The sequence below is a fragment of the Muntiacus reevesi genome, chromosome 3 (genome assembly GCF_963930625.1).
Source record: "Muntiacus reevesi chromosome 3, mMunRee1.1, whole genome shotgun sequence".
Lineage (NCBI taxonomy): Eukaryota > Metazoa > Chordata > Mammalia > Artiodactyla > Cervidae > Muntiacus > Muntiacus reevesi.
In genome coordinates, this window is record NC_089251.1 from 80848332 (window position 1) to 80862100 (window position 13769).

Below are 13769 nucleotides of genomic sequence, written 5' to 3' on the forward strand. Positions count from 1 at the left end.
ATATTGTGGGAACAGACTTGTCAAGGAGGCCTTTCTTACTGGATGAGAGTAGGCTTATAAGCCACAGAAATTAGTTACTATATGGTTTATCCTCAGACACTGAAATTTAGCCTTGTGTTCCAAAAGAATCTAAGTGAAATAGATTCTTCTCTCCCACAGTTGTAAAATACAAGCAGTCTGAGCTACACATTTTTACAAAACGGTTAAGTTTGTGTAAGTGGGAGATCACTATCTAGTATATGATTTCATCACTGGGATTTAACTCAATTTCTGGAATAGTTTCTCCCACCTAACTTACTTCTTATATTCTAAAGTGATTTAATAGTGAAAAAGAAAAAACTGTTTAAATGTTTTTCATAGTCAGCAGATGCACACAGAGGAAATACTATTCAAATATTATGATATGATTAAACTATATATATATATAATATATATAGAGAGAGAGAGATGGAAAGATGTCCGTGATAAGTGAAAAAGGCAAGTTCCAGAATTGTATGTGTAATATGATTCCATTTATGTTTATGTGTGTGTGCACCGCCTACCTGCGCTATATGAAACATCTGTGTATAAAGTCATCTGGTAGAGATAGGCCACCCTGTTGATTTTGTTTATTATTGAGTAATAGTGGTTTGGATCAGGAAGAGACCTATCTCTGTTGATTGAAATTTTTTATAGTGAACATGTGTTACTCTTATATCTATAAAGCAAATAATTTTAGGGGAAAAGTATTATTTTTAACTTAGCCAATAATTCATGTCTTGTCAGTTGTTTTTTTTTTTTAAGTTTTAATAAAAACTAGTTAGACATCTTGGCTGTGCTTTCTTTAACATTTAAGAGGTATTATGATCAGGTGTAAAAAATGAAAATGGAAATTAATTTCATTGACTATTTCACTGTTTTATTCATTCTGCGAACATTTACTCAGTAGCCTTTCCATGCCAGGCACTGTTCTAAACACTGGGGATACAATGAGCATATCAGATTTTTTTTAATTCCTGCCCTCATGGAGCTTACATTTCAGTAGAATTTAAATATATTAAGTCTGTTGCTTAGTGGAACTTTTACAACTTTGTCTTTTATTGAAAAAACACACTTTGAGTAATTTTTAATAAAATTAATTTTATTAATTTTTTCCTCTTATAGTAACGGGACCTCTCTCAGAACTGCAAATAGCATATGTTAGCAGAGAAACACTACAGGTAAATTCAATGCTAATTGAAAAGTAATGTTCTTTATTAAACTAAATGTTTGATTATTGTGTATAACCTGTTAAGTAGAATAAGGATTAAATATTCCAGTTTGGAAAATTCTTGAATTTGCAAATTATATTTGCAAATAAACTATTTAAAGCTCTAGTATGATAATATACCTCCTAAAATTGGATTTACTTATTCATTTTTATATATCTCTTAGTACCAAAGAAAGTCTTGAAAATTACACACTCTTATGGAATTGAAACTGATTTTGATACTAATTGGATATTTATTTTTAAAATGTTATTTCAAACTGAGCAGAGTTTAGTGAAAATTATTTGTCTTAAGAAAATTAGCAGTTCAGAGTGAGCTCTGCCTCTTTCATTTTCTAGATTCTTTTATCCATTTGGATATTCCAGTAAAATAAAGTGATTGTCCCTAGAGCTTTCTGTGATGAGTAAATAAGTAAGAGAGACTACTACTCAGTTAACCACTTTAAATCGTAGAGAGTTTTTTGTAGTAAAGTCTTATTACTGTTTCTGCCTTTTTTTTGTTTTGAAACTCCAGGGATTATACTATCTTCACAGTAAAGGAAAAATGCACAGAGATATAAAGGTACATGTCATATGTTTACTTAATGGCCCTCTTCTTAAAATATTCTGATCAAACTGAGCCAAATTGTCTCAGTTATTCTATTTGATGAATTTGTTGTCTTAATATGTTACTATAATAAAGTTGAGTGATGCTTTGAAGATTTTCATTATTTTTATATAGCAACTCTATTGAGATACAGTTTACATACCACCAAATTCACACCATTAAAGAGTACAATTGTGGATTCATGTTTCAGTAACATATTTTATTTTGTTTGTAGTTATTTATTTATAAAATGTAAATTAGGTCCATAACTTCCATTAATTTACAGACTTTAGGAAGTTTCTGGTTGGCCAAAATGTTTGTTCAGGTTTTTTTCTGTAAGATGTTTAGTAAATTTTGGCAGTCTTAAGGAACTGTCTTTAATAATGTATCAAGATGGATAAATTAAACCTTGACCTTTTCTGCTAGTCTTTACCTGGCAGGAGAGAGTAGGTACAACAGACGTGCTTGGTAAAACCCCCCTGTGGTAGGACGCTGAGGTTATTGCCCAAGATAACTATCTCCTTTCTTCTTCCTTATCCACCTTACCTCCTGCTTTTTCATTCCCCCTTTTGTTTCCTGAGGTTTTCTCTAACAGAAAGGTTCTAGCCCTTTTGGGGGGAGGGGTGGATCATGTATTCTTTGAGTCTCTGATGAAAGCCACGGACTCTTTCCTCAGAAAATGCGCTTATGCATATACCTTCAAATAGTGCATGAAATTTCAGTGGATTCTCAGATCACCTGCTGAGATCCTCTGCTCTAAGTATGGTTCGTAAGCCACTTGAAAGACATAAGAAAAGAGCCTTGGATTCAAAGGTAGGAGGGATCCTAAGAAGATAAGTAAATCAAGAAAGATTCTGTCATTGGCACTTCAGTGACCTGGAAGAATTGATAGATTTTTGTTGGAAATGGAGGTTGGAATGCTTTCTAAGCAGAGGGAACAGTGTGGGCAAAGATACAGAGATCAGAAATTGTGCGGTCATTTTAGGGATTGTAAAGTCTGCATCTTATAGATTGAAGAGAAGAAAATGTAGGAGAGTGTTAAGAGATGGGGTTGGCCAGGAGGTTTGGTGCTCCATTATGCAAGAACTTATGTTCTGGACTCCAGAGTTTGGGCCTGATTAGGTCGCTTCTGGCCATTGCCACTATTTCTCCCTGTCTAAGCCACTATTATATCTCACCTGAACTTATGGAATAGCCTTCTAACTGATCTTCCTGCTCCCATTCTTGAGTGATCCTACAGTCAGTTCTCTACCTCACAACCAAAGTGACCTTTTTAACCCACATCTTTTCACCCTTCTGCTTATAAACTACCATTGACTTCCCATGATACTCCATACATATTCAGATTTTTTAACGTGACCATTAAAATTATGCATGATCTGGCCCCTGCTTTCCTCTCTGACCTCATTTCACACGTCTCTTCACTTTCTTTACTCATTCTGTTCTAGCCACACTAAACTTGCAGTTCTTGGAACATGTCAAGTTCATTCTGGTCCCAGGACTTTGTATTTGCTGTTACTGGAGTGGTCTAGATTTTAGCATGACTCTTACCCTCTCTTCATCTGAATCTCTGTGTAATTATCACTGCCTTAGAAAGGCCTTTTCTTCCAGCTTTATCTTCAGAGTACTTACCCGTATCTGTCTTTGAACCATTTGTTGGTTCATTCATTCATTTGTATGATGTGTGTGTGTGTGTTCATTTTTAGATTTTCTTTCTCTCCTACTTGGATGTCAGCCCCATGAGAGCTGTAACTTTTTTGTTACTATAACCCCAGAGCTTAAAATAGCATCTGATTGCTGGTAGTCTCTCAGGGAGAGAGGGATAAATGGGTGTGTAGATGGATGGATGGACGGAAGGAAGCATCATAACTACAGGTGACATGATATAAACTGTAATTTAAAAAAATTAATCTGGAGAGAACAAATTGAAGACTCTGCAAGAGTCTAGATTGCTAGGGCCTAATTCAAGTTGAAATCACTACTTAATTTTTTTTTCCTTTTTCTCATCTCTCCCATTACTCCTTAGAGCTGCAGTAATATCAGGGGGTGCAAATTTTGGTTATTTCTTCCTCTTTGGGGTGTGGGAAGGGATATCCTGATATTTTTTCCCGAAACTTACTCTTATATAATTGATTGCATCCTGAACCATAGAGGCTGCTTGCTTTTGCTTTCTCATTTAAAAGTTGCCCAGAGAGGAGGGGGATGAAGCCTATAGTACCTTTGGGAGGCAGTATTTCTATTTAACATTTTAATTGGACATACTTTAAATCATAAGTCATATTTCTAGGTCTGAGGCTGCCATTTGTTATTTTAAATGTGTATGTTTAATGTATTATATGTGCAGTCTGATAAAATGTTTCCTACTTTAACTAAAATGTTCTCACTTTGAAGGGAGCTAACATTCTATTAACGGATAATGGTCATGTAAAATTAGGTAAGTAAATTTGAGCTTCATCACTTACACAAATTTATTTCAAAGCAGAGTAAGTTTGTTTTCCTCTGTAGGACTAGGTTTCCCCTTTCTCAGCAGTGTCTATATATTTTTAGGTAGAAATTTCATTGCAGGACATAGCATATATAATCTCTCTGTATCTGTTTCCTCGTCTCTTAAATGGGAATCAGATTTGTCCTTCACATATGACAGATTTGTTGTAAATAATGATTGATGACATAATGAATAGTGAAATAATATACCTTGAAAATTCTTTCACCTCTAACCCTAAAGGAATGGGACTTCTAGTAAGAAATCTGTACAAAATTACCCTGTAACTAAAAAACAAGGCAAACAGACAAAAGCAAAAAATCAATAATGCCAAAAACCCTACCTACTTATGTAAGCTTTTAAAATAAAACACAGTATTAACTTACTGTGTTATAAGAATGTAATTAGATTATACATTCTAGAATGTAATTATAAGAATGTAATTTAGATGCTTAATGGGCTTTTATTTTGTAACTTTCGGTTGTCACCTGATGATTAAAGCAGTTCAAAACCTAAATTGTAACTTAATTTGAAAGTTTAAGATAGGAAACATGTACAGTATAGTAACTTTATAAAATTGTATCTGTTAGGTTTGAAACAATTATTTTGAAGTACATGCCACTATAAAACAAATCAAAATTCAAATATTTATTTTCTAAAAATAAGATAAAACTATTTTGATCTATAGCCTATAATAGGACTAAGCAAATTTAAAAGTACAGTAATTTGCATTAAAAAATTTCCTGTCACCTCTATATATGAGGAAAGCAGCTATCTAACTATTGATGGCTTAGTGAACAGTTTCCATCTGCAATTTAATGTTTTGTGTCAGTATTATGTGCCTTAGAGACCTCCTATATATGTGTGTGTGTATATATATATATATATATCTTAGTTTGTAAAGATTTATAAATCATTCGTTAAAAAACTAGAAAATATAGAACTCAACATACTTAATAGCAACATAAAAATAAACTGACATAAAGATAAATTTCTTGATAGTGATTGGTATTGGTATTAGAATGTATTGCCAAGGTAAGATTTTTAGAGAAAGTCTGTTTCAATGTCATTTCATGGTAGATTTGCCAGTAGAGATTTATTTATTTATTTTTTTAATGTCAGCTGTCATGTGTATGGCAGGAAATGAGTGGAATGTATTCCTACTTAAGGTCCCTTCCAACGACTTTCCTTGAGTTTCAGGTCCTGGGAATTAGAAATTATAACATTAAGTCTGGCAGCTTAGAGTCTCTCAGTTGTTTCTTCATCAGAATTATTGATCTTGACTTTTGTTGTCGTTTGTTTCACGTGGGGATATATGGGAATCCACATGGCTATCATACACCATATTTTGTGATATTTTAATGCTAGTCCACTTAAAGATTTTAGAGTGATGTTTGAGAATGTGTCATTTCTATGAAATTAATGAAAATATTGAAAAATTTTCATGTTACTTTAATTTTACTTTCAGTTTTATTTTCTAAATATTTCTCTCTTTTTTTTAATAGCTGATTTTGGGGTGTCTGCTCAGATAACAGCTACGATTGCCAAACGGAAGTCTTTCATTGGTACACCATACTGGTAATTTTATTTTGATTGATAATTTAGCTTTCTGTTTTTCAATCATTATTGTATTCAGTGTTTATTTAAAAATAGACTGAATGGTCTAAAACAGATTAAGGAGGTCATCAACAGGCTAAGTAATTTAGGCGTATACACTGTGGATGAATTACATAATCATTGAATATTCTACCATGTTATTTTTCATTAAGTTGCAAAGGCATTAAAGATTGATGTGGCTTTTAGAAAACCTGATACAAACCTGATAGTTCCAGTTTTGCCCCCAAAAAACCCTCAGCTCTTGGTCCTACACATATTATATGTATTTTCATAGATCAGTCTGTATTCTGATGAATTTTTCAACATTATAATATTCATAGTATTCTCTTGCTCAAAACTTTTTGAACCAGCTAGTTGGAAGGAACCTAGTCATCAATAAAGTGATAATTGGCTTACATTAAATTTTACTTATTTCTGGGGTTCTTGGCTTGCTCATTGGTCTTTTCCTCTACACACTCTTAGATTTGTCCTTCCTCCTATTTGCCACATCATTTACTATTGTTTTACTTCTGTCCAAATATGTCTTCTAGATTTTTCAAAGATGCCATGTTTATATTTCTCTTTTTGTTCCCTTTTTGAGGTTAATTTCCGAGAGGAATAAGAGATTAAAGAGTTATCTGTTACAACTCTTTTTAGGTACTCTGTCTCCTCAGTTTGATTCTAAACATCTGGAGGAGGTCTCATTCAGTCTCCAGGATCAGACATGATTCTCCTCCAACTCTTCAACTCTCTCTCTAATATCATGTCTTTCCCACCTAAACTCTAGGGATGGAGAATATTTACAGAATCTCTCATTCACTGAGGTTAGCAGTTATTTCAGTTAATCAAAAACAGTCTGTGATGTTGGCAAATCTCAAAATTAATACACTACACATGTACCTTAAACATTTTATTTCAATTTAAGGTGAGTGTACTTTTTTTTGGCAGGGGACAATCTTCTGATATAGAATCAAGGCCTTTTCTTTGTGCAGATAACTTGTTAGATGTATGCTTTTTAGTTTGTGTTTCTGTAAAGTCTAGTGAGAGCCCAGCCAGTCAGGTTTGTTGAGGTATAAATGTAACATTTAGGTGTACCATTCTATGAATGTTGAGAAACTCTGTGGTTGTGAAAAATGCCACCACAATCACTGTAAAACATAGGTTTCCATCACCCAGAAAAGTTTCCTTTTGTCCCCTTTTTATAAATTATTTTTGCCCATCTCTAACCTCTGGCAGCACCTGATCTGATTTTGTCTCTGCAGTTTCGCCTTTTCCCCCAGTGTCATGCAAACGGAATCATGCAGTCTGTACCCTTCCTAATATTCTATGGCTGTCCTGTTCGTAACCTGGTTTGCCAGGGTTTTTTGGTTTTTCATCTTTAGAAACTTGTCTTCAAGAATCTTTTCTAAAGCATACATTTTCATTTTCATGACAACTTATTCTTTTTACCTTCATAATAACTTAGTTTTTATAATACTTAATTAAATTACATATTCATAGTAACAGATGTAACAAACAGGATCACAGATGACTCAGTTGGCTGTGGTAAGGATGCAACCTCACTGGCAGGAGTAGAAGTGCGCAGGGTGGAATCTGTCACTCATTTTTTTGTAGAGGAAGAGGGAGCCTCACCTGTGAGCTTGTTAAAGTGCTGGCTGTGTGCACCTGCGTCCTCTAGGGCATTTCCACAGCTGCCTGGAACCTAGTCGTCAATGAAGTTACAACCATCATCCTTAAAAATTCACTTTTCTTAGGATTATCTGCATAGTCATAGGAGCTACTTTAAAGTTAAAAACCATCTTAAGATGGTTTTAGGTCCTTTAGGTCCTTTAGGTTTAAGGAGTTTTATTGTTTGTTTCTTAACTGGGACTTTCCTGAAATAATACCAGGAAAATAAACATTCTTGTAAGGCTGCCTAGCTAAATCATACTTTTTTTTTTAATCATACTTTTGATACATAAGAGTTGAAGTATTTATTTCATGTAGTTATTTTCAGAACTACTGCTTAGGATTTGAAATTTTTTATATTTGAAAATCAGTGTATTTAATAAAAAATAGATTTATAGAGATAGAAAGAGACTAAAGTTGAAAGAAACAAAAAATTTACTGAATTTAGGTAACTTTCCTTTGAGTAAATACATTTCTTTGAAAAAAGCAGATACTCATTTTTATAACTTTCCACCACCAATTAAGTTTATAGTAAATACTAGTTAAGTACTAAATCAAGATTCTTGGTGCCCTGGTAAATAGTTTTGATCAAGTGAAAACAGTCAGAGACCAGATGGTTATTGATGTAAAAAGGAAGAGCTAAAAATGATAAATTATTTATTACAGTATGTTATTTCTCTATAGAATTTTGCATATACAGAGGAAGAGAGATTGGGGTTTGGATAAATTTAGTAGATGTTGCTCTATTACATTTGTAAATTGTTATAAACCTTTATATGAAATAGCTAACTTAGCAAAGTAACAGATGAGAAACCAGTAAGGGGCTTGGGATGGAGTCTTATGAGATGTTGCCATCTCATCTTATGAGATGTCACGATCTTGGGAAATACGAGCCATCTTAAGTACTACATATTTATTTTTCAGATGTCAAGGTCTAAGTAGGCCTCAGCTTACACAGTGATGGTTCCATGTGTCTGGTGGGTATAGTAAACAGTTTTTTCTTTTCTGGACTATTTCCTTCAGGATGGCTCCAGAAGTCGCGGCTGTTGAGAGGAAAGGGGGGTACAATCAGCTGTGTGACCTCTGGGCGGTGGGGATCACTGCCATAGAACTCGCCGAGCTGCAGCCGCCTATGTTTGACTTGCACCCGATGAGGTCAGTGTGCCAGACCTGAAGAACGCTGTGCTTGAGTCAAGGTCCCGTCCCCCTCCCAATAGTATTTATCATGCCATGACCAAATAACATTCTTAGTTTTGCTTCCCCTTATTTGGGAATAGTAGTAGTAGAATTAATGTCATATACTAAAGTATGCAGTCTTAAAATGCTGTGTAATGATTGTTGATTTTTCAGAGCGTTATTTCTAATGACAAAAAGCAATTTTCAGCCTCCTAAACTGAAGGATAAAATGAAGTGGTAAGTATTTTTGTGCTATTTACTTTTATAGTCATGAGCAAAAAAACAGAATTGAAATTTTAAAATCTGATTTTCAAAATTTCTTAGGTCAAATAGTTTTCATCATTTTGTGAAAATGGCACTTACCAAAAATCCAAAGAAAAGACCTACTGCTGAAAAGTTACTGCAGGTATTTTTTTCTGCCCTGAAAAATGTCTTTTTTCAAAAGGTAAGATGCCACTTAATCGAGACTTCTAATAAGTACTATGTTGTTTTATTTTTATAGCACCCATTTGTCACACAGCCTTTGACACGATCTTTGGCAATTGAACTGTTGGATAAAGTGAATAATCCAGATCATTCCACTTATCATGATTTTGATGATGATGATCCTGAGGTAGGAACTGTTTTTACCATTTTTACCAAGTGGTATATGTAATGTTTGTGTATATAAGTATATACATCTTGGAATCAGTTTGCTTAAGGTCTGGGTCTAATTTAAATAAACTCTTGAGGAAGGAAATAACCCCTTGATTTTGCCTGTCCTAGAGAAGTCATGAGCTGAGTTTTTTCTGTTGACTACTTTGGAAGACTGTTTTCTGAAAATATTAAAGGTAAAGGCTGCATTGCAGGCAGGAAGGTCCAATAGTAAAGGCAGAATCATCTAATCCACTTCTTGAAATTACTCTAGTTATTTTAAAGTAGTCATTTTAGATGAAGTTGCCAAATAAATAATCCATTGTAAAAGAGAATGCAAATGGGAACCACCTATACAAGATGTTAGAATATACACAAAATTTCTGTTCTGTTTTCTTCTCAAAAAGAATCCATGTACAGTACTTCATGAGTTATTAGTGGTTAGTGGGAAGTATAGGGTTGACTTTGTTGGTGACTAATACCCTAATTGTCTGCTGTATTTATCCAGTGTAATTAGAGAATTAATTAACCCTAGTGTGATGGGAGAATAGATATAAAAGGAAGCTTTCACTTTGGTTGGCATATGTAACATTCCTAACTCAGCTAGTAATTGTGACACCAAAGATCAACTCATATATGTTACATGTCAGAATTCTGTTAGTGATTATGTAGCTGAGGTGGATAGTCTTGAACTTGACTGGCTTTTAGAAGGTACTTAAAATGGTGTAAATTTCAGCAATGATACTGAAGAAACTATGGCTCTCAGTGGTCAGAAAGATGGTCTCAGCTTATCTTAGGTCAGAGAACCTTTCTATCATTTCACCACTATCCTAACTTACATTTAAACAACTGTAAATAAGCCACTGTCCTTTTGTTTAAAGGTCTGGAAAGACATTTGGAAATTTAAAAAACTTTAAAATTATTAAATATTATTGACTTTATACTAGGTAGAAATTGGGTTTTATTGTTTTGCTTTATAAATTCTTCTTTAATTTAATATATAGGTGTTTCCTTGATTTGGATGGTAGTAAAGGACTGTAAAAATGATCAAGTGAGCTGAAATCCTGCAAAGCAATCTAAATTGTCCATAAGGAAAATTATAAGTGTTTTGTGATCTTAAAAAATTTTTGTCAGAAAATTAAAATCTCTCTTATTGTCAGTTTTAAATGTATAGAGAAGTGAGAAATAGTAAAACTAATATTTTATTTAGTACATTGTGACATATTAGAACCTGTGAGAATTGTTTCTTTTCTTTGTTTAAATAAAAAGAAAACACTTCGGTGAATTATGTCACTATCAAGTGGTCTGTTTATTGAGTAGATTGCAGTGTCTGCCTTCTTCTTGTCATTTAACTTCATGACACAGGGCAGGTATTTTTATGCTTTGGTGAATGTCATTTTCCTAAATTGAGAGTGCCTCTAGCATTTTATCCTTTGAACTTTCAATGTATGAAATAATCTCCGTATTCTGTGATGTGAAATTTTTTGCCCCTTCTTCTAGGGCGTCTTCATCCTTTTTATCAGAGCTTCTTTCCTCACTGTCTCAGGGTCGCCTTCACTGAGCTGCCGTGGCTGTGTGTCTGCAGCCTCTTGAACAGTGGCAGTGGCAGCATGCTCACTATTGTCTGTTTTATCTTGTACTTTCATTTCCAACATTAATCCAGAGTGAACACTTTCTATTTCTTTGCAGCAGTTTTATCTTTGTTGGCTAATTCCTTCCTTCAGTTGCGAGTTTTTGTAAAAATGTCACTTGAGTATATTATCCCCGGGAGACAGGGAAACACAGCTACACACTTTGCTGTCTGTGCATGAGTTGAGTTAACAGATGCTCAGGGATCGGTCACAGATGGACTTTGAAAGCAGTGATGTGATTAGCCACTGATCATGATGTACTTCTGTTATTATAAACAGACCATAAATCGTCTTGCCTGGTAGCTTAGTCAGTAAATAGTCTGCTTGCAGTGCAGGAGGCCCGGGTTCAATCTCTGGGTCAGGAAGAGCGATCCTCTGGAGAAGGAAATGGCAACCCACTCGAGTATTGTTGCCTGGAGAATCCCATGTGTAGAGGACCCTGCTGGGCTACAGTCCATGGGGTCACAAGGAGTTGGACACGACTGACTAACACACACACATAAATCTATAGTCACTTGTGGACTGAAGAGCTCACAGTGAAGTTTCTGTCGTGTGCAGTTACAATCAATATACTGGATGTTGATAAGATACTAATATACTGAATAACATATAATTAATAATTTATAATATACAATTAGTATATTGGTGACTAAAATTTGAATCATGTTGTAGAGGACTAGTATAATTTAACTGTATTATAGTAACTGAAATTCGTGCGTATCGAGATTCAGGACATGGACTACCTGTACTCTTCCAGTGCATTAGATGCTGCACTGTTGTATCACTTTATCCTGTTTACTTGCTGTGCTGGATTATAAAGTCCTTTAAAATGTGTTTAAAGAGGAGAAATAATAAACCAAATGTAGAAGAAAGCTGTAGAATAAAGACTGTTCTGAAATTTTCTCATATGGCAGAGAAAGAAATTTCTCCTTATCAAGACTGTGTTATTGGTGTTATAATTATAGGTTAAGGATGGGGGTAGCTTTTCTTCTGACCACAGTTTAAGATCTTTTTATTTTTTTATCACTTTCCCCAGAGAAATTTATAGTAATTTATACATATATGCTACAGTATATGTTATGCATAGAAGGTAATATCTTATTATAGGTAATATCTTATTATTATAATAAGTCTTATTATTTGTAAATGATTTGTAACTGCTAAATGCTGTGTTGTCTCTCAGAATTTGAATGTGTTTAGTATTTCAGCACTTGCTGATACTGTATATATATTGTGGAAACTGAATTCTCTTGAAAATATTTAGCACGTGCACTAGTTCTACTTTAGTCTTTAGTTTTTCTTTAATTTATCATACATTATTCACAGTGGAAGAAAGTCCACTTTTCATGTAGGGTTCCCATGTAATTTCTATTTTAGAAGTACTGCATGTTGAAGTAATTGTGATTCTGGTTTTTACTTGATAGTATTTTCTTCTATATGTTAACCCATTTATTAAGGTACAACACTGTAAGATTTAACAACTTTATAATTACACCTTTGAAGCTGGGAAAGTAAAACAATTCTCGTAGAAAGGGCAGATTTCATCCATGTTCACTGATAACGGCAATATGTGTTACTAATCTAACATGACACCTATTTTTTGCTTGTTTTTGCTCCAAATATTGTTATCAAAGGTCCAGGGTTTTTCTCATTCTGCAGCTAACTAGCTGAATGTCCTCATCTATAAAATGAAGATAAAGATTTGTTTCACAAGTTTGAGAACAGAATGGGCTAAGGTATATGAAAGCACTTTGTAAACTACAACTCACTCTGTATGTTTGAAGTTTAAGTACTTACTTTTTAAAGTTATTTTTGCTTCTGTTTTATTACCCACTAGTGTTTTAATATTTGGGTCTCTCAGATTCATATATCTTTATTTCCTGAGAGATGTCTACACTGAGAATAGTTAACTTGGGTCCTGTTCTTGATTTGCCATAAAGAGTCTTAAGAATTTGAGCTCAAGCGTTTACGAATTACATTTACCAAAAAGATAGATGTAAGAGTGTATCTTCCTCACAGCTAATAACTTCAAAGATAATGTTTCACACACAGGGAGAAAAACCTATTTGGTACGTGAAATAGATGCTGGTATATAGAGTATATAGAATGAAGTTGCAAAAGCTTTTCAGATAGAGCCATTTTTACTCCATAAAGATTGGAGAATGTCCATGTGTTAGTATTAACAGGAAGAACTCACCCCCACTTCCCCTCGCCTCAGGATACCTCTCTCTGAACGTGACAGTACACATAGAGAGGTTTTAATAAAGTAAAAGGAAAGAAAATAAAGTGCTACTTCTACAAGAAAAAACATTAAGGTGGGGGAAATGTTGTGTTTACTAGGTAAGACCATAAATCATTTATGCCGTTAGCATTATTTCATTTATTTTATCCTTGATATAAGAAGTTGAAGCAGATTTTTTTTTAATTAGTTTTCTCTGAAACAGGGAAAGCTTGCTGCAGCTTTTGAACACCTCTTGTATTGTCAAAATATTCATTTTTGAATATTTATTTATGTTCAACTCACAAGAACACTCCTATATTCACTTATAAGAATATGCCTGCAATGCGTGAGACCTGGGTTGGGAAAATCACCCAGAGAAGGGAACGGCTATCCACTCCAGTATTCTTGCCTGTAGAGTCCCATGGACAGAGGAGCCTCGCAGGCTACAGTCCGTGGGGCCGCAGAGAGTTGCACACACTGAGCAGTTGGCACTCTCATGAGAAAACTTCCTGGGAACCTGCTGTGGATAA

The 13769-nt window shown here is 34.2% G+C and overlaps 1 protein-coding gene across 2 annotated transcripts in view; it reads left to right on the top strand.

Annotated features, from left to right (window-relative positions):
• Window positions 1-13769, top strand: part of MAP4K3 (mitogen-activated protein kinase kinase kinase kinase 3) — a 173654-nt gene that overhangs the window by 103006 nt on the left and 56879 nt on the right. For both annotated transcript variants that reach the window (XM_065929388.1, XM_065929390.1), the window contains exons 5-12: window positions 1144-1199; window positions 1761-1808; window positions 4224-4266; window positions 5820-5892; window positions 8602-8733; window positions 8929-8991; window positions 9079-9160; window positions 9257-9367. In XM_065929388.1, coding sequence (XP_065785460.1) covers window positions 1144-1199; window positions 1761-1808; window positions 4224-4266; window positions 5820-5892; window positions 8602-8733; window positions 8929-8991; window positions 9079-9160; window positions 9257-9367 — 608 coding nt within the window. The remainder of the gene's footprint in view (window positions 1-1143; window positions 1200-1760; window positions 1809-4223; window positions 4267-5819; window positions 5893-8601; window positions 8734-8928; window positions 8992-9078; window positions 9161-9256; window positions 9368-13769) is intronic.